At 38.9% G+C, this 20,729-nt stretch overlaps 5 protein-coding genes across 8 annotated transcripts; all 5 read left to right on the top strand.

Moving 5' to 3' along the window:
• Positions 1-56: 56 nt before the first annotated feature.
• On the top strand, positions 57-3,760 carry LOC105975412 (glutamate receptor 2.8). The gene is made up of 5 exons (XM_088823215.1): positions 57-597; positions 893-2,133; positions 2,208-2,523; positions 2,613-3,007; positions 3,094-3,760. The coding sequence occupies exons 1-5, from the start codon at positions 339-341 to the stop codon at positions 3,610-3,612; spliced, it is 2,730 nt and encodes a 909-aa protein (XP_088679341.1). The 5' UTR covers positions 57-338; the 3' UTR covers positions 3,613-3,760.
• A 230-nt stretch (positions 3,761-3,990) lies between these two features.
• On the top strand, positions 3,991-7,903 carry LOC148768239 (glutamate receptor 2.7-like). 2 transcript variants are annotated; one of them, XM_088823219.1, is made up of 6 exons: positions 3,991-4,261; positions 4,555-4,735; positions 4,953-6,271; positions 6,344-6,659; positions 6,789-7,195; positions 7,279-7,903. In XM_088823219.1, exons 1-6 carry the CDS (start codon positions 4,235-4,237, stop codon positions 7,777-7,779), a joined length of 2,751 nt encoding a protein of 916 aa, XP_088679345.1. In that variant the 5' UTR covers positions 3,991-4,234; the 3' UTR covers positions 7,780-7,903. The 2 variants fall into 2 exon arrangements, with proteins under 2 accessions (XP_088679345.1, XP_088679346.1); XM_088823220.1 differs by having other exon boundaries at positions 6,789-7,178; positions 7,279-7,421.
• Positions 7,904-8,421: 518 nt separating this feature from the next.
• Positions 8,422-11,812, top strand: LOC148768238 (glutamate receptor 2.8-like). Its single transcript, XM_088822812.1, has 5 exons — positions 8,422-8,674; positions 8,773-10,100; positions 10,175-10,487; positions 10,803-11,197; positions 11,287-11,812. The coding sequence occupies exons 1-5, from the start codon at positions 8,422-8,424 to the stop codon at positions 11,797-11,799; spliced, it is 2,802 nt and encodes a 933-aa protein (XP_088678938.1). The 3' UTR covers positions 11,800-11,812.
• Positions 11,813-12,165: 353 nt separating this feature from the next.
• On the top strand, positions 12,166-16,244 carry LOC105975828 (glutamate receptor 2.7). 3 transcript variants are annotated; one of them, XM_088823221.1, is made up of 7 exons: positions 12,166-12,436; positions 12,881-13,061; positions 13,240-14,549; positions 14,664-14,979; positions 15,082-15,221; positions 15,416-15,491; positions 15,574-16,244. In XM_088823221.1, exons 1-6 carry the CDS (start codon positions 12,410-12,412, stop codon positions 15,440-15,442), a joined length of 2,001 nt encoding a protein of 666 aa, XP_088679347.1. In that variant the 5' UTR covers positions 12,166-12,409; the 3' UTR covers positions 15,443-15,491; positions 15,574-16,244. The 3 variants fall into 3 exon arrangements, with proteins under 3 accessions (XP_088679347.1, XP_012856517.2, XP_012856516.2); XM_013001063.2 differs by having other exon boundaries at positions 15,082-15,491; XM_013001062.2 differs by lacking the exon at positions 12,166-12,436 and having other exon boundaries at positions 12,783-13,061; positions 15,082-15,491.
• Positions 16,245-16,935: 691 nt separating this feature from the next.
• LOC105975414 (glutamate receptor 2.7) lies at positions 16,936-20,528 on the top strand. The gene is made up of 5 exons (XM_013000612.2): positions 16,936-17,227; positions 17,487-18,814; positions 18,902-19,208; positions 19,306-19,697; positions 19,794-20,528. Exons 1-5 carry the CDS (start codon positions 16,987-16,989, stop codon positions 20,301-20,303), a joined length of 2,778 nt encoding a protein of 925 aa, XP_012856066.2. The 5' UTR covers positions 16,936-16,986; the 3' UTR covers positions 20,304-20,528.
• Positions 20,529-20,729: the final 201 nt, after the last annotated feature.

Genomic DNA, 20,729 nt, shown 5'->3' with positions numbered 1-20,729 from the left:
AAGAGCCACTTTAGATTGCTCGTTGACATTAATTAGTCTTACAAAAAAGAAGATTTTTTTTTGAATTCATCAAATATTGTCTGGAATTGGAGTAGTCAAGCTCAAGTAATCCATGATTATTTTATTTTTTCAGAAAACTCGAACTCCGACACTGGACACACTCAACTCTTGTTTCGTCTTGAGATGAAAGAAAAAATGCTCGTGTTTATTACTTTATTCCGAGTGGACTTTTAACAATTCAAGATTATGCTACGATCGGTGAAACTTTCCGAGTTCAACTCAGTTACTTGTGTGGCTTAATTTGTAATCAGAAAATTGCAGATCAGAATTTACCAGATATGAAAATGCATTTCTTCGCAGCTTTCTCTCTCTCGCTACTAATTAGTCTTTTTCTCTCACCGTGCAATGCACAGACAAATAATACAACCTTTCGAGTTGGTGTCATTCTTGATGCCGATTCACTAGTCGGCCGAATAGGCAATACCAGCTTGTCTCAAGCACTCTCCGATTTTTATTCAACTCACTCAAATTATTCGACAAGAATTGTGCTTAATGTAACTGATTCAAGAGGACAAGTCACCGATGCTGCAGATAGAGGTATATATATATAATCCTTCCCTTTTTGCTACATATTTTTTGCTTTGTTTCAACTGTTGCCATTAAATAATCCAATGTAAGGACTAGTTTATATGTCTTGTTACCTTTCCAACTCGATATTTGCGGTCGTTAACGATTTAAATGCTAATGTTTTTTGGTTGCCACTCACCCCTAATCATATTTGATCGAATCATTCTCTAGCTATAAACTTTTCTTTTGGTTCGAATAAACCTGGAAAACGTTACTTGAAGTTTATCTCATGTATCGTAATTCGCGGTTTACTTGGTACATGCAGCTCTATATTTGTTGAAGGATGTAAAAGTCAATGCAATAATCGGTCCTCAAGAAACTGCACAAGCAAACTTTGTAATCGGTCTTGGAGATGCAGCAAAAGTGCCGATCGTTTCTTTTTCCGCAACGAGTCCGTCTCTCCATTACCAAACTCCATTTTTCCTTCAAACAGCCATCGACGACGCTGATCAAGTCGATGCTGTTGCCGCCATAGTTAAGTACTTCAAATGGTCTCAAGTTGTTCTCGTTTACGAAGACTCAGATTACGGCATTAGCCTTACTCCGTACCTTTCGAATGCATTCCAACAAGTGAACGCTCGAGTTTCATACAGAAGCACTATCCCTATCTCGGCAACTAACGATTTCATCCTTCAAGAGCTGTACAAGATGAAAACTATGCAGACACGGGTTTTTGTGGTGCATACTACGAGCGGTCTTGCTTCTAGAATCTTCTTGAAAGCAAAGGAAGCAGAAATGATGAGTGAAGGCTATGTGTGGATCGTAACCAGCGGTATCGTGAATTTGTTTTATTCATTGGACTCAAAAGTTGTAGAGTCTATGCAGGGAGTTCTCGGTGTAAAACCCCTCGTTCCAATATCGACTAAACTCGGAGAAACGAGCCTTTACGGGCTGTGGGCATATGATACTTTGTGGGCATTGGCTTTGGCTGCCGAGAAAGTTGGATTTACGAAGCAGCCGAGTTCTTCCCCAAACACAACCACACTGTTTATTAACGAAACATCATTAACAGGTCCGAAATTCCGTGCAGCAATGTTGGAAACTGAATTCGAAGGACTTGCCGGGAAATTCAAATTGGTCGACAGTAAACTAAAGTCGTCTTCTTTCCAGATACTAAGTATAAACATAGAGGGGCTGACAGAAGTTGGAATATGGACTCCGTTAAGTGAAACGAACGCAAACATGACGGGTTTTTCGGGTGAGAAGTTGGAGAATATTGTATGGCCCGGAGAATCGAGGAATGTACCAAAGGGATGGGAGGTTCCGGTGAGTGGTAAGAAGCTTCGGGTTGGGGTTCCAGCTGTCGGTGGTTTCCCGCAATTCGTAAAAGTCAATACCGATTCTAAAACAAACGCTACCAAAATTACTGGATTGTACATTGATTTATTCGATGCCGTCATGGCTGCACTACCATATGCCGTCCGATACGAGTACTTCCCGTTTAAAAGTTCAGACGGCTCACATGCCGCGAGTTATGATGATTACTTAAACGAAGTTTACAACGGGGTAAATGTGACACCAAAACTTTGATTAGCTTATAAATTTTGAATATTCATGTTATTGACAATCTTCATTTATAGAACTTTGATGCTGCTGTTGGAGATATCACGATAACATCCAAAAGATCGGAACTTATCGATTTCACTCTTCCAATCGAAGAAGGTGGTGTTAACATCATACAAAAAATGGATTACGATGTCGATCCCAACGACAAATGGTTTTTTTGGAGGCCTCTTAAATGGGAACTATGGTTAACTACCGTAGCCCTGTTAATTTTAACCGGAGTTGCTATTTGGATTCTCGAGCATAGGTATAACATCGCTTTCAGAGGCCCCCCGTCGGAGCATCTCGGCTTGATCCTTTACATCCCGTTCATGTCAATTGTATATGCAAACAGTGAGTAATAATAATATTTCCTCCATTTTTAATTTTTTTTTTTTGAGCATTAACGAGACACATGCATCGTTCTTGTTGACGTATCGCAGGGGAAAGAATAGTGAGCAATTTAGCTCGATTGGTCGTGGTGGTGTGGATATTCGTCGTGCTGATACTGAACTCAACTTACACGGCAAGTCTTTCAGCAGGATTAACAACATTGGAGCCTCAAAAAATCTATAAGGATTTGAGTACACTTGTTAGAAACAACCACAGTGTTGGATGCCGCCAAGGCTCGTTCATTATCGAGTTCTTGAAAGGGCTGAATTTCACGGACAAAAACATCAAACTTTATAAAACTCCGGAGGATTTTCATAATGCCTTGTCTAAAGGTGAGATAAAGGCGATGTTTGCGCGCACTACTTATACCGATCTCTTCTTATCCAAGTTCTGTAACAAGTACATGACAGTTGGCACACCAAATATTACCAAGGGAGTTGCATTTGTAAGTACTATATATATAATCTCTACCAACCTACCTACTTGTCATAATAATTATTATTATTAATTCTTTAAAAAAAAAATTGACAGGTATTTCCTAGGGGGTCACCGTTAGTTGCTGACGTGTCACGTGCGATAATCAAACTGACAGATAATCAAAGAATATTGGAAATAAGGGGACACTGGATAAGAGATCAATCGGCATGCAACGGAGACGATTCGACTAAGGATACGTCGTTACGAATAAGCTTGAAGAGTTTCGAAATTCTGTTTGGAATAACGGCGGGAATCACAGGGACTTGTGTTTCAGTATTTCTAGTCGCGTATATGTATAGAAACAGGGATTTCATTCGGAGGGTCGTGTCGAACTCTGGCGCAACAACTTGGTCCAAATTACGCGCGCTTTTCCGGCATTTCGATCAAATAGACCCCCGATCTTCTCTGTCTAAAAAAGGCGGCGGCAACACCGGAAATGCGTCTCCCGATTTTAATGCGTATCGATATTATAACGGAGATCGAGAAACGGCGAGTGAGAGTGGATCTTTTAGTCCACGTTCAGACCACGCAATGTTAGATGCGGATCATCACCCAAGTTCTAGTCCAGCTTGAAATTAAAAAAAAATAATAAAAAAAAATTCAGAAGTGTGTAAAAATATAGTACATTTTTGTTTGTCTCTTTGAGCAATTGGTTTGAGAACATATTGTCAATGCGTGTATGTGTATATAACGTATATGCTGTAGTGTATGTTTACCGGTTTTTTGTCGTTTTTTTTTTTTAAGAAAACGACGACGTATTGATTTCAATCAGGACTGAGTACCGAGTCAATTGAGTTACTTATTGGGCTACAGATGCCTCCGAGTGCAGTCGAGTCCATGAGCCCCATTTGTCTGGGCTGTTCACTATTTGGTCAACGGGATATCCCGTTAATATTATTTGTTTTTATCTTTTTATTTATCTATTTAATTATTAGTTTTTGGTGTTTCATCTCTTTTAGACGTATAATAATAATTGGGGGCAGATTTCAGAGTTTGGTGACCTAAATTCTATGGATACCTCAATCAATTGGATGTCAAATTGGGGCCAGATTTCTAGTTTTGTTAGACGTAAAATAATCACCGAAATCGAACAGGATTTCTCGTCGGAGATTAAGTTCCTGTTCGCATTTGGGGATGGATTGGGGGGAGAGGTCATGGCGGAGCGGCAGCTGTTTGCTTGAGGTCAGCGGCGGCGATGTTGGCAACGGCGGTGGCTGAGGAGGTAACGAACTAACTTCACCCTAAATTATTTGCAGCCGAGTTGGAACTTTTCTCCAAAGAAAATGCTCAGAAATTGTCTTCAGATATTTTTATAATCTGAGTGGACTTTTAACAATTCAAGATAATTAAGCTAATTACACCTTATTGGTTCAAATTATAATTAGTTGCTTGTGGCCTAAATATACATGGCGTAATAACAAAATTGCAGATCAGAATTTGGCAAACATGAAAATGAATTTCTTCACAGTTTTCTCTGTTTCACTAAGTCTATTTCTCTCATTGTGCAATGCACAGCAAAATACTACCTTTCAAGTTGGTGTGATTCTCGATGCTAATTCCACAAATGCACGCACAGGCAACACCAGCCTGTCTTTAGCCCTCTCCGATTTTTACTCGGTTCACAGAAAGTATTCGACAAGGATTGTTCTTCATCCAAGGGATTCAAGAAGACAAGTCACAACTGCTGCTGCTGATGGTATCAAACACTTCCAATCTTTAATCTTTGAACTTTGTTGTAGTAAATCTTTTAGATATATGCATGCTAATCTTCTTGTCTCGATACTTCTTGAGGACTTTTTTTTTTTGAGGACCTTGTCTCGATACTCTGTTACCTGTTTTATGTTTGTGTGACGGTAGGTATAAGCCAATAAGTAATCGATTCTCACATGATTCTATACTATGAATATATGCAGCTCTCAATTTATTGAAGGATGTACAAGTTGATGCGATAATTGGTCCTCAAACATCTGCACAAGCAAACTTTGTGATTGGTCTTGGGGGTGCAGCAAAAGTGCCGGTCATTTCTTTCACGGCAACAAGTCCTTCTCTCCGCCCTCAGACTCCTTATTTTGTCCAGGCAGCCATAAATGATGCCGCTCAAGTTGATGCTATTGCCGCCATAGTTAAGTACTTCCATTGGTATCGAATTATTTTCGTGTACGAAGATTCAGATTATGGAAACGGCATTATACCTTACCTTTCTAATGCATTTCAAGAAGTCAATGCTCGAGTTTCGTACAGAAGCGTTATCCCAGTCTCGGCAAATGATGACTTCATCATTGAAGAGCTGCACAAGATGAAAAAGATGCAGACAAGGGTGTTTGTGGTGCATACTACAACGCCTCTTGCTTCTAAAATCTTCCTCAAAGCAAAGGAAGCTGAAATGATGAGTGAAGGCTATGTGTGGATTGTGACGAGTGGGCTCATGAATTTGTTTTATTCATTAGAGGACCCACGCATTGTAGAGTCTATGCAAGGAGTTATCGGTGTAAAACCGTTTGTTCCAAGATCAGGAAAACTCAAGTCCACCACTACAAGGTGGCAGAACAAGTTTGCAGAGATTAATCCAGGAATTACTCCACCGCCAGAGATCAACCTTTTTGGGCTGTGGGCATATGATACCTTAAGCGCATTGGCTATAGCTGCTGAGAAAGTTGGATTTAGGGAGCCAACTTATTTGCAGAACACAACTGCCCTTAACTCTACCAACATATTTACTACAGGAACATCACAGACAGGTCCGAAACTTCTGCCAGAAATATTGGGTACTGAATTCGAAGGACTCGCAGGGTATTTCAAATTGGTTAATGGGCAATTACAGCCATCATCTTTTCAGATATTGAATGTGCGTAGGAAGAAGCTGAGACAAGTAGGAAAATGGTCACCATTATTGCCAAGTTCATCAAGTCAAAGGAATGCGAACATGACGGGTTTTTTAGGTGAGGAACTGGATCAAATTACATGGCCTGGAAAATCGAGAAACATACCAAAGGGATGGGAGGTCTCAGTAAGTGGTGAAAAGCTTAAAGTTGGAGTTCCAGCTGTAGCTGGTTTTCCAGAGTTTGTAAATACATCTAACGCTACCAACATCACTGGATTGTACATAGATTTGTTTAAGTCTGTCATGGCAGCACTACCTTACACAGTTGAATATGAATTTGCGCGGTTTGCAAAACCCGATGGATCCAGTGCTGGGAGCTACGATGATTTATCACAGAAAGTTCTTTATGGGGTAAGATAATAACCGAGATTGATTGTCCTTTAATATTGAAACATTCTTAGTATATGTGTTTTGACTTTGTAGGAGTATGACATTGTTATCGGAGACATAACAATCACAGCCAATAGATCAGAATATGTTGATTTCTCTATTCCGATTGAACAAGGTGGGGTTACCAGGACACAGAAAATTCAGTACGACGACAAAATCAATAGTGAATTATTTTTCTTGAATCCCCTCGAAAAGGAACTATGGTTAACTGCAATAGCTCTGTTCATTTTCACTGGATTGGCTCTGTGGATTCTCGAGCATAGGGTTAACAAAGCTTTCAGGGGTCCCGCTTCAGAACACGTCGGCCTCATCTTTTACATTCCCTTCATGTCATTAGTGTTTGCCAACAGTGAGTAATTTTAATTATATATTTTTTCCCTCCTCCATTCAGACATGCTTTCATCTATTCTTGCATATCCAACATTTGTAGCTAAATTATAAATGTCATTTGTAGCTAAATTATAAATGTCATTTGTAGGGGAAAGAATAGTGAGCAATTTGGCTCGAATCGTGATAGTCGTCTGGATATTCATTGTGCTGATATTGAACTCAACATTCACAGCAAGTCTTTCTGCAGAATTCACAACAGCCAAGCTTGAAAAAGACCATACTGATGTAAGTGAGCTTATTAGAAACAACGACTATGTTGGATGTCGGAATGGCTCTTTCGTTTTTGAGTTATTGAAAGACCTCGGATTCAACGAAAGCTACATTAGAGTTTACACACGGCCTGAAGAACTCGACGAAGCCTTGTCTAAAGGAAGTGAAAAAGGTGGAATAAAGGCCATGTTTTCTCCCACTCCTTACACAAACATCTTCTTATCCAAGTACCGTAACAAGTACATGAAAGTTGGCTCACCCTATCTAAGTGAGGGTTTTGCCTTTGTAAGTATTTAATTTCTTTATTTCAACCTCTTTCATTATATATAGGTATTGTAATAATTCTTCTTCTTAAAAAAAATTGACAGGCATTCCCTAAGGGGTCACCGTTAGTCTCAGATGTGTCGCGTGCGATTATTAAATTGACGGATAATCACACGATATCTGCAATAAAGGCAAACTGGACAAGCCAATTTAATGACGATGGTCCCTTCGAGCCCTCGTCAACATCTATTAGCTTGAGAAGTTTTACAGTTTTGTTTGCAATAACAGGTGGGGTGACAGGGGCTTGTCTTGTGGTGTTTTTAGTGTCGTATTTATACAAAAACAGAGATTTTGTGCAGAGGATTTCTAGCTCTGAAATGACAACTTGGTCGAAATTACGTGCGATGTCGAGGCATTTTGATCAAAGGGACCCCAATTCTTTTCGGTCTGGCGAATACGCATCATCAAGACATCAAAATCCGGTTCCAGCCGAAGAAATACAGAGTGAAAATGAAGACAATGTCTGTCCGAATTCAGACCGTATAACGGAAGAAGATGCGCATGGATCAAGTTCAGTTCAGGTTGAAAACAGCAGAGTGGTTTAGTTTGTTTTTGCATACTTTGTGAAAGTGTCTTTGAGCAATTTGATTGAGAACAACATATTGTAAATTTACTTTTTTCTTCTTTGGTTCAAGATAGACTTATTCACTACGACCTCGTTTGGTTGCCAAGATTAAATAATCTAATGAATATTCAATTATTTTATCCGACCCTGGGACGTCCGGTTAATCTTCCCAACCAAACGAGGCGTACGGAAATAACCAAGTTGAATTTTCAACAGGTTTGCAAAACACTCCACAAAGTTATTTATTTTAATTTAGAAGAATAATGGTATGAGCTCCTCACTAATTAGAAGAGGCATTTCAGATTTACTTCAATTTGAATTCATCAACATCATGGAATTAAAAATAAGTCAAGCTAGAACAATTCATGAATGTTTACCTTATTTTTAAAACAATAATGGTTGTTTATTTCTTGAAAATGAAATTAAATGCTCAGAATTTGTCCTCGTCCTATGATGTTACAGTAAAAGTGATGCAAGATCAATTTATATTTAATTGCCTACTAAAGTATTAAACTATCTTTTAATTTCAGTGGACTTTTAACAATTCAAGATAATTGTGGCACACGCACAAATTGGATTGCATAATCAGAAAATTGCAGATCAGAATTTACCAGGCATGAAAATGCATTTCTTCGCAGCTTTCTCTCTCTCGCTACTAATTAGTCTTTTTCTCTCACCGTGCAATGCACAAACAAATAATACAACCTTTCGAGTTGGTGTCATTCTTGATGCCGATTCACTCGTCGGCCGAATAGGCAATACCAGCTTGTCGTTAGCTCTCTCCGATTTTTATTCAATAAACTCAAACTATTCGACAAGAATCGTGCTTCATCCAAGGGATTCAAGAAAACAACTCACCGATGCTGCCGATAGAGGTACGGCTTATCAACTCATTCTTTCAGTTTTCTAATTTTCTTCACACGTATGATTCTATTTTATTTATTGCAATTGCAATTGCTTCCCACAAATGCAGCGCTAAATTTGTTGAAGGATGTACAAGTTGACGCGATAATCGGTCCTCAAACATCGACACAAGCAAACTTTGTGATCGGCCTCGGAGACGCAGCAAACGTGCCGGTCGTTTCATTCTCCGCCACAAGTCCTTCTTTCTACCCGCAGGCTTCGTACTTTGTTCAGACAGCCATAAACGATGCTGCTCAAGTTGATGCTATCGCCGCCATAGTCAACTACTTTAAATGGAGTCAAGTTGTCTTGATATACGAAGATTCGGATTACGGCATCGGCATTACTCCTTATCTCTCTAACGCATTCCAACAAGTCAACGCTCGAGTTTCTTACAGAAGCGTCATCCCTATATCGGCAAGTGACGACTTAATCCTCCAAGAGATGTACAAGATGAAAACTATGCAGACGAGGGTGTTTGTGGTTCATACCTCGAGCTCTCTTGCTTCTACAATCTTCCGGAAAGCCAAGGAAGCAGAAATGATCGACGAAGGCTATGTTTGGATAGTGACTAGCGGGATCATGAATCTGTTTTATTCGTTCGATTCGAAAGTTGTGGAGTCCATGCAAGGAGTTCTTGGAGTTAAACCCCTCGTTCCAATATCGAGTAAACTCGATTCCACCACTATGAAGTGGCAGAACAAGTTTAAAGAGATTAATCCAGGAATTATTGATCCACCACCGGAGATAACCCTTTACGGGCTTTGGGCATACGACACTTTGTTTGCATTAGCTATGGCTGCCGAGAAAATCGGATTCAGGGAGGAACCGACTTCTTTGCCGAACACAACTTCCCTCAATTCCGCAGACATGTTCATCACCGAAAAATCAATAACAGGTCCAAAACTTCGGGCAGCAATGCTGGAAACCGAATTTGAAGGGCTTTCCGGGAATTTCAAATTGGTTGACGGTAAACTAAAGTCGTCATCTTTCCAAATATTAAATATAAACGGAGAAGTTCCAAGAGAAGTTGGAATATGGACTCCATTGTTGCAAAATTCAAGTGAAAGGAATAAGACTCAGAGTAATTTACCGAAACTGGAGAAGATTATATGGCCTGGACAACCGATTAACGTACCGAAAGGATGGGAGGTTCCAGTGAGTGGTAAGAAACTCAGAGTCGGTGTACCAGCACAAGGCGGTTTTCCGGAATTCGTAAATGCGAAAACGGATCATCAAACGAATAGTACCAAAATTAGTGGCTACTACATAGATTTGTTCGATTCTGTCATGGCTGCACTACCTTACGCAGTACGTTACGAGTACGTCCCGTATAAAAAACCCGACGGATCAAATGCTGGGACCTACAACGAATTATCGCGTCAAGTTGCTAACGGGGTAAATAAACAAATAAATACTTTCAAGATTGATCAATTGAATTTGTAAATTGGTTAATGTGTTTGGCATTTTAGGTCTATGATGCTGTCGTTGGAGATCTCACGATAACGGCAACGAGATCGGAATACGTTGACTTCACTCTTCCGATTGAAGAAGGTGGTGTTACGATAACACAAAACATTACGTACGCCAAAGCCGATGTTAAATCGTTTTTCTTGAAGCCCTTCACACGCGAACTATGGTTAACTTCCATAGCCATCTTAGTTCTAACCGGAGTTGCTCTTTGGATTCTCGAACATAGATTTAACGCAGCTTTTAGAGGTCCCCCGTCGGAACACGTCGGCCTCATCCTTTACATTCCCTTCATGTCATTAGTCTTTGCCAACAGTAAGTAATTTCAGACACACACACACACACACACACACACACACACACACACACACACACACACACATATATATATATATATATATATATATATATATTGATCAATCCTTGTATATATACTAATACAGTTGAACCTCGATAAATTAATAACCTCGCTTAAATAATAGTTTCTTCTGATCCCGGCTCGATAAAAACCTACTAAATTATTAGTTCGATAATTTAATATTTCGCTAAATTAATAAAATTTTGCTAGTCCCAACTGTATTAATTTATAGAGGTTTATCTGTAACTAACTAATATATACATGATGTGTAGGGGAAAGAATAGTGAGCAATTTAGCTCGACTGGTATTAGTAGTGTGGATATTCGTTGTCTTGATATTGAGCTCAACTTACACAGCAAGTCTTTCGGCAAGTTTCACAACAGATAAGCTCGAAAAACAAGGCACGAATATAGATACACTCATTAAAAACGGAGACTATGTTGGATGCCGCGAAGGATCCTTCATATTCGAGTTTTTGATAGGTTTGGGGTTCAAAAAAAAGAATATCAAGACTTGTAAGAATCCACGTGAATTTGACGAGGCGTTGAGCAACGGTACCATAAAGGCGATGTTTTCTCGCACTCCGTACACCAATCTCTTCTTGTCCAAGTACTGTAATAAGTACATGAAAGTTGGCACACCGAATATCACAGACGGCGTTGGCTTCGTAAGTGTTGATTACTTTATAATTTGGGTTTGATAATAAATTTTATAGACATTGATTTTATTTTTTTCTTTATCGAAAAAATTTGGCAGGTGTTCCCGAAGGGGTCGCCGTTAGTTGCGGATGTGTCGCGTGCGATTATTAAACTTACGGATAATCAAAAGATATTGGAAATAAGGGATCGTTGGATAAGACAATCCGCGTGTAATGAAGATAGTCAGTCTAAGGACTCATTGACGAAAATAAGGTTGGGGAGTTTCAAAATCCTGTTTGGAATAACGGCCGGAATTACGTGCACTTGCCTGTTGGTATTTCTGGTCTCGTATTTTTACGAGAACAGAGATTTTGTTAGGAGGGTCATAACGAACTCTGGGACAACAACCTGGTCGAAATTACGAGCGATTTTGAAGCATTTCGATCAGAGGGACCCTAAATCTTTTCGGTCGAAAGACGAGAGCGGAAATGCATCGCCAGATTTTAATGCGTATCGAGATTATAATGTGCATCAAGATGGTTTTAGCACTGTAACGGAAAGTGAAAATGGATCGGTTAGTCCACGTTCCGACCGCGCGATTTTAGCTGCACATCATCAGCCGAGTTCTTGACCACCTTGAAAAGAAAAAAAAACATCAAATTTGTGTAAAAATATAGTAACATTTTTGTTTGTCTCTTTGAGCAATTGGTTTGAGAACATCTTGTCAATGCGTGTATGTGTTTATAAGTTGTAACATATTACTTTTTTTGTCCTTGTTTTTTTTTTTTTTTAAGAAAACGACGACGTATTGATTTCAATCAGGACTGAGTACCGAGTCGAGTTACTTATTGGGCTACAGATGCCTCCGAGTGCAGTCGAGTCCATGAGCCCCATTTGTCTGGGCTGTTCACTATTTGGTCAACGGGATATCCCGTTAATATTATTTGTTTTTATCTTTTTATTTATCTATTTAATTATTAGTTTTTGGTGTTTCATCTCTTTTAGACGTATAATAATAATTGGGGGCAGATTTCAGAGTTTGGTGACCTAAATTCTATGGATACCTCAATCAATTGGATGTCAAATTGGGGCCAGATTTCTAGTTTTGTTAGACGTAAAATAATCACCGAAATCGAACAGGATTTCTCGTCGGAGATTAAGTTCCTGTTCGCATTTGGGGATGGATTGGGGGGAGAGGCCATGGCGGAGCGGCGGCTTTTTGCTTGAGGTCAGCGGCGGAGATGGTGGCAACTGTGGTGGCTGAGGAGGTAATGAACTAACTTCACCCTAAATTAATTGCAGCAGAGTTGGAACTTTTCTCCAAAGAAAATGCTCAGAAATTGTCATAATCCTGCTGAATTACAGAATATGTGATGCAACACCTCTCTTTATTTAATTGCCTACCAAAGTCTTCAGATATTTTTATAATCTGAAGACTTTTAACAGTTCAAGATAATTAAGCTCATGAAACTTTCTCAGTTCAACTACTTATAAGTTACCTGTGGCTTATATATATGTATATATATATATATATATATATATATATATATATATATATATATATATATATATATATATATATATATATATATATATATATATATATGTATTACAAAATTGCAGATCAGAATTTGGCAAACATGAAAATGAATTTCTTCACAGTTTTCTCTGTCTCACTACTCTGTCTATTTCTCTCATTGTGCAATGCACAGCTAAATACTACCTTTCAAGTTGGTGTGATTCTTGATGCAAATTCCGCAAACGGACGCATAGGCAACACCAGCTTGTTATTAGCTCTCTCCGATTTTTATTCAATTAACTCAAGCTACGCGACAAGAATTGTGCTTCATCCAAGGGATTCAGGACCTCAAGTAACCGTTGCTGCAGCTCGTGGTATCTAATCCTTACCTTCTGCTCCATTTTCGTTATGTTTTGTTTGTATTGACTTATGATGCTAATCTTATTGTCTCCCCTAGTTGACTAAACCATTCTTTGTCGAAAAATACTCGCTTGTTTTATGTTTGTGCGACTCTCACATGATTATCTATCTCCCGTGGATATATGCATGCAGCGCTCAATTTGTTGAAGGATGTGCAAGTCGATGCCATTATTGGTCCTCAATCATCTACACACGCAAACTTTGTGTCTGGTCTTGGAAATGCAGCACATGTGCCCGTCATTTCTTTCACGGCAACCAGCCCTTCTCTCGGTCAACCTCCCTATTTTTTTCAAGCAGCCATAAATGATGCTGCTCAAGTTGATGCTATTGCCGCCATAGTTAAGTACTTTCACTGGAATCAAATTATTTTTGTATATGAAGATTCAGACTATGGTAATGGCATTATACCTTACCTGTCTAATGCATTTCAACAAGTAAATGCTCGAGTTTCGTACAGAAGCGTCATCCCTATCTCGGCAAATGATGACTTCATCATTGAAGAGCTAAACCATATGAGAAATATGCAGACTAGGGTGTTTGTGGTGCACACTACAACCCCTCTTGCTTCTAGAATCTTCCTCAAAGCAAAGGAAGCGGAAATGATGAGTAACGGCTACGTGTGGATCGTAACCAGCGGTATCATGAATTTGTTTTATTCACTGGACAACCCACTCATTGTAAAGTCTATGCAAGGAGTTCTTGGTGTAAAACCCCTCGTTCCAAGTTCGCCTACACTCAATTCTACAACTATAAGGTGGAAGAAAAAGTTTGCAGAGATTAATCCAGGAATTCCTGTACCACAAGAGATCAACCTTTATGGGTTGTGGGCATACGATACCTTAAGCGCATTGGCTCAAGCTGCTGAGAAAGTTGGATTTAGGGAGCCAACTTATGTGCAGAACACAAGTGCTCTTAACTCTACCGACATATTTATTACTGGTACATCACAAAGAGGTCCGATTCTTCGGGCAGCAATGTTGGAAACCAAATTCGAAGGACTCTCTGGGAATTTCAGATTGGTTAATGGGAAATTAGAGCCATTATCTTTTGAAATATTGAATGTAAATGGAACAGGGCTGACAAAAGTTGGATTTTGGAAACCAATATTGCAAAGTTCAAGTCGAATGAATGCGAACACGACAGGTTTTAGAGGTAATAAATTGGAGAATATTACATGGCCTGGAGGATCAAGCAATATACCAAAGGGATGGGAGGTTCCATTACGTGGTAAAAAGCTTAGAGTCGGGGTTCCATCAAAAGCTGGTTTTCCAGAATTTGTAAATACAACTGATGCCACAAACATTACTGGATTATACATAGATTTGTTCAAGTATGTCATGGCAGAACTACCTTATGTCACTGAGTATGAATTTATCCCGTTTGAAATGTATAATGGCTCAGGTCGGAGCTACACTAATTTATCATACCAAGTTTTTAATGGGGTAAAATAATTAATACCAAGATTGGTTATCTTTTATTTGATAACTTGAATTTGTATTTTTCTTTTTATTTTTTCCTGTTTGGCATGACTTTTATTCATGTTCTTGACTTCACAGAACTTTGATTCTGCTGTTGGAGACATAACGATTACAGCAGATCGATCGGAATACGTTGACTTCACTCTTCCGATTGAACAAGGAGGTATTACCATGACACAAGAAATTGGTCAGTTTGACAAAAGCAAGGGTAAATATTTTTTCGTGAAGCCCCTCGAACTTAAACTATGGTTAACTGCCATAGCCTTGTTCATTTTCACTGGACTGGCTCTGTGGATTCTCGAGCATAGGTTAAACTCAGATTTCAGAGGTCCCGTATCAGAACATATTGGTCTCATCTTTTACGTCCCCTTCATGTCATTGGTATTTTCCAACAGTGAGTAATTCTTATGTTCTAAATTTCTAGTAACTAAACATACATTGGCTGTATTTGTTGTTGACTTATAATAGATCATTTTTACGTATATACTTGTTGTAGGGGAAAAGATAGTGAGCAATTTAGGTCGGCTGGTGTTAGTCGTATGGGTGTTTGTTGTCCTGATATTGACCGCGTTTTACACAGCAAGTCTTTCGGCAAAATTTACAATTATCAAGCTTGATCATAATACCGATTCAGAAGTAAGTAAGCTTATTAGAGACAAAGCATACGTTGGATGTCGCAGTGGCTCTTTCGTCTTTGATTTCCTGAAAAGTCTGGGGTTCGACGAATCCAGGATCAAGAGTTATGAAACTGCTGATGAATTTCATGCTGCCTTCTCTAATAAGAGTACAAATGGTGGCATAACGGCTATGTTTACTCGTACTCCTTACAGCAATCTCTTCTTATCCACGTACTGTGACAAGTACGTGCAAGTTGGCTCAGCGTATCACACTGAGGGCTTCGCCTTTGTAAGTGTCATTAATTTCTTGATTCAACATACAATCTGTCTTTCTATATTTATACTTGTAAAAATAATAAACAAATTGACAGGTATTCCCAAAGGGCTCACCGTTAGTTGCTGATGTGTCTCGTGCAATTATTAAACTGACTGATAATCATAATGTTACGGTAACAACTAAGAGGTGGATAAAAAAGAAGTGTAAGGAATATGATCCCTCCACGGAACCATGGAAAAGGATCGAACTGAAAAAATTCAAACTCCTGTTTGGAATAACAGCGGGGATAACAGGGACTTGCCTTGTGGTTTTCCTAGCCACGTATTTATACGAGAACAGAGATTTTGTTAAAAGGGTGTCTAGCTCCAACGCCACAGCTTGGTCCAAACTGCGCTCGATTTCCATGCATTTCGATCGAAGAGACCCCAGATCTTTTCGGGGAGATGGTGGTGAATTTAATGCTTCGCCAAATCGAAACGTGCATCACCGTTGTTGTACTTGTAGCGCAGAAGGAACGCCCTTACGTGAAATGTAAGGGTGGTGTAGTTCGTTTCTGCTTGTGTGTTTGTTTTCTTTTCTTGACACGTGTACGACTTTGCTTGCTTTTATTCTTTTGTTCAAGATTGTTAATTTCACTCCTGATTTTTTTTTTAGCTTTCGCCTATCAATGTACTTGAAATTACTAATTACTGAGTAATTACCAACTGTTTCGACTGTTAACTCTGCAAGTGATGTGTAACTATGACATAAATCTAAAATATAATTAGTTGTCTAGTCTTCTTATCAAGTTGTATTCTACAAGACCAAATCAAACACACTATTTATAGTGTTATTCAAAACATTCTAAACAGTTGTGGAGTGGGTCATCAAGAACATACGTGGGAGTTCGTGCCACCCAATTTCGCTATCAAGAACCGAGTAATTTTACTTGACAAATCGATAGCAACGGGGCATATTTTTCAAAACTCGACATCTTCTCTCGAAGTTTTTAATTTATTATTATGGAAGAATAATGGTATGTGGCTCCTCAATCATTACAAGAGCCATGTTAGATTTGCTGTTGACATTTATTAGTCTGGAAAACCTGGTACTCAGACATCATTTTGAATTCATCAACATCATGGAATTTAAGAATAGTCAACCTCGAATATTTAGCAATAAATTAAAATTAAAAATAAAAGAAAATGCTCAGAAACTGTCCTAATTCTATGGAGTTACAGAAGTAGTGATGCAGTATCTATCTATATTTAATTGTCTACCAAATATTAGGATATATGTTTTAATCTGAGTAGACTTCTAACAATTCAAGATAAAACTATTCCAATGAAACCTTCTCATTTATATTTTATTTTTATTTTTAATGAAACTCAATCAGTTCAACTTAGTTGCTTGTTGCTTATATATATATATATATATATATATATATATATATATATATATATATATATATATATATAGTACTGGATTGCCTGATCAGAAAACTACATCGAAACTGCCAAACACGAATATGCGTTTCTTCATCTCTCTCTCACTACTCGGTCTATTTCTGTCTTTGTGCGATGCACAACAAGATACAACCTTTCGAGTTGGTGTGATTCTTGATTCCGATTCCGCAACGGCACACATAGGCAATACCAGCTTGTCACTAGCTCTCTCCGATTTTTATTCAATTCATGCAAATTATTCGACAAGGATTGTGCTTTACCCAATGGATTCAAAAGGGCTAGTCACCGGTGCAGCAAATAGTGGTATCCGATACTTCCCTTTTGCTACATACACATATATATACATACTTGCTTTTTGTGTTCAAATGCTAATTTTCTTTCATCGACATCACACCGTTCTAATTTCGAGCTATCGAATTTTCTAAACTTGCTTTATATATATAGTTAAGAAAGTAATCATAAGGCTGCATGGATTGATCTCATATATGTTTTTGCGTCCGCGTGTGTAAATGCAATAAGAGATCAATCAACTGACATGATTCTATACGATGGATATATGCAGCGCTCAATTTGTTGAAGGATGTGCAAGTTGATGCGATAATCGGTCCACAAACATCTGCACAAGCAAACTTTGTAATCGGTCTTGGAGACGCAGCACATGTGTCGATCATTTCTTTCTCTGTGACAACTCCTTCTTTCTATCCTAAAGGCTCGTATTTCATTCAGACAGCCATAAACGATGCTGCTCAAGTTGATGCTGTCGCCGCCATAGTTAAGTACTTTAAATGGTCTCAAGTAGTTCTCATATACGAAGATTCAGATTACGGTATTGGCATTACTCCTTACTTGGCCAACGCATTTCAAAAAGTAAACGCTCGTGTTTCGTACAGAAGCATTATCGCCACATCAGCAACCGATGATTACATCCTCCTAGAGCTGTACAAGATGAAAACCATGCAGACAAGGGTGTTTGTGGTTCATACTTCGAGCCCTCTTGCTTCTAGAATCTTCTTGAAAGCAAAGGAAGCAGAAATGATTAGTGAAGGCTACGTGTGGATCGTAACCACCGGGATCTTGGAGTTCTTTAATCCAAACGATTCAAATGGTGTAGAGTTGATGCAAGGAGTTCTTGGTGTACGACCCCTTGTTCCAAGATCGATTACGCTCGATTCTACAACTATAAAGTGGAAAGAGAAGTTTGAAAGTGATTATCCACGAGATCCTCAACCACCAGAGATTAACATTTACGGGTTGTGGGCATACGATACTTTGTGGGCATTGGCAACGGCTATCGAAAAAATCGGATTTAGGGAGTCGAGTTATTTGCAAAACACAAGTGCTTCTAACTCTACCTACATGTTTACTACAGGAACATCACAAACAGGTCCACAACTTCGGGCAGCAATGAACGAAACTAATTTCGTCGGTCTCTCTGGGAACTTCCATTTGGTTAACGGGAAACTAGAGTCGTCATCTTTTCAAATAGTGAATATAAATGGAACGGAGCTGAGAGAAGTTGGAATATGGACACCACTATTGCAAAATTCAAGCCAAACGAACGCGAACATGACGGGTTTTTTAGGTGAGAAATTGGGCGATATTACGTGGCCTGGAGGATCGAGGAACGTACCAAAGGGATGGGAGGTTCCGGTAAGTGGTAAAAAGCTTAGAGTTGGAGTTCCAGCAAAAGCTGGTTTTGATGAATTTGTAAAAGTCGAAAAGGATCCTCAAACAAACAGTAACAAGATAAGTGGACTGTACATCGATTTGTTTGATTCTGTCATGGCAGCACTGCCTTACGCAGTCCGATATGAATACATTCCGTTTGAAAATTCCGACGGCACAAATGCTGGGAGCTACGATGAGTTGGCACGTCAAGTTCTAAATGGGGTAAGATTGATAGATAGTACCAAGATTAAAAACTTGAATTTTGTATGCATGCATTCATAATATTTTTTTTTGATAATTTATACATAGAAATTTGATGCTGCTGTTGGAGACATAAGCATCACAACCAGTAGATCAAAAGATGTTGACTTCACTCTTCCAGTTGAAGAAGGAGGGGTTACCTGGACACAGAAGGTTCAGTATGAATCTGAAACAACAAAATTCTTGAAGCCCTTCGAACTTAAACTGTGGTTAACTGCGTTAGCGCTGTTCATTTTCACTGGATTGTCGTTGTGGTTTCTCGAGCACAGGTTTAACGAAGCTTTCAGAGGTTCCCCTTCAGACCACATCAGCCTCATCTTTTACATCCCCTTCATGTCATTAGTGTTTGCCAACAGTGAGTATTAATTCTTGTATGTTGTCTGTTTTTTCGTTGTTTTTTTTTTGTCGTTTTGACTTGGTAGTAATTATGTTCACAAATATATTTTTTGTAGGGGAAAAAATAGTGAGCAATTTAGCCCGACTGGTGTTAGCTGTCTGGATATTCGTCGTGCTGATATTGACGTCAACTTACACGGCAAATCTTTCTTCTATATTAACAGTACCCAAGCCTATAAATGCTACCATAACTGTAGCTACGCTTGTCGAAAACAAAGTCAATGTTGGATGCCTCGAAGGCTCTTTCATTATTGACTACTTGAGAAATCTGGGATTCGACGATTCCAACATCATACGTTATAGAACCTCAGACGAATTTGATAATGCATTGAGTAATGGTAGCATAAAGGCGTTGTGTTCTCGCACTTCTTACACCAATCTCTTCTTATCCAAGAACTGTAACAAGTACATGAAAGTCGGCTCCAATCTCACCGAGGGCATTGCCTTTGTAAGTATTAGTAATTTCTTTCGATCCTTGTTTGTAGCTATAATATATATAGTGTGTAATAATCAGTGTTTCCAAAAAAAATAAAAAAAATGACAGGTATTCCCCAGAGGGTCACCGTTAGTTGCTGACGTGTCTCGTGCAATCGTTAAACTGACAGACAGCCTAAAAATCCCCAGAATAAGGGGACGTTGGATAAGAGAATCTGCGTGCACAGATCAACCGGAGGACTATTCGACACAAATCCGCCTGATAAGTTTCAAAATCCTGTTTGGAATAACAGCGGTAATCACAGGGACTTGCATCTTGGTATATCTAGTCTCGTATTTCTACGGGAACAGAGATTTTGTTCGGACCACCATCTCCGATTCTGGCACAACAACTTGGTTCAAAGTACGCGAAATTTTCAAGCACTTCGATAAAAGAGACCCCAGATATTTTCCGTCTAAAGAAGACAGCGAAATTAGTGCATCGCCAAGTCCACATGTGCATCACAATCGTTGTTGCTGTCGTAGCACAGAATTTCAGGTTCAGTGGGATCAAGAAACGGCAAGCGAAAATGGAGCCGATAGTCCAAATCCGGACCGCATAACTGCAGCTGCACATTAACTAAATTAGTTTCCAGCTGTGTGACTGTAGTTAGTACATTTCTGAATAGTCTTTTTCTTGTCTCTATCCGTTTTTCCTATGACGGCTACGAACTTCTTTTGTGACGGCATGCTGGTTATATCTTTATGTGCATGTATATATATGTGACTGTGTTATGATTGGGGTTGGTATTATGAATTGGTGAAGTAATCTGGCAAAGAGATTGTATTTTTACCAGCTTTTTTATTTCAGCTGAGCAGAAAAATGAAAAATCAATTCTTCCAAGAGAAAAGTTTGTCGGAACCGAGTGCCGGTTAATAGGAATTAGAAAATGAAGAATTGCACCCCGATTCGATGTTCTATCTGAAATTCTGTTAGTCCAATTCTGTTTTTCTTTTTATAATACATTAAAAAACTCAGTGTATGAGAATATTTATCTTTTTTCTT

The sequence above is a fragment of the Erythranthe guttata genome, chromosome 9 (assembly GCF_056151865.1).
Source record: "Erythranthe guttata isolate IM_541 chromosome 9, IM_541, whole genome shotgun sequence".
Taxonomy (NCBI): domain Eukaryota; kingdom Viridiplantae; phylum Streptophyta; class Magnoliopsida; order Lamiales; family Phrymaceae; genus Erythranthe; species Erythranthe guttata.
The sequence above is the reverse complement of the archived record's forward strand: the minus strand, read 5'-3'. Positions and strand labels throughout refer to the sequence as shown.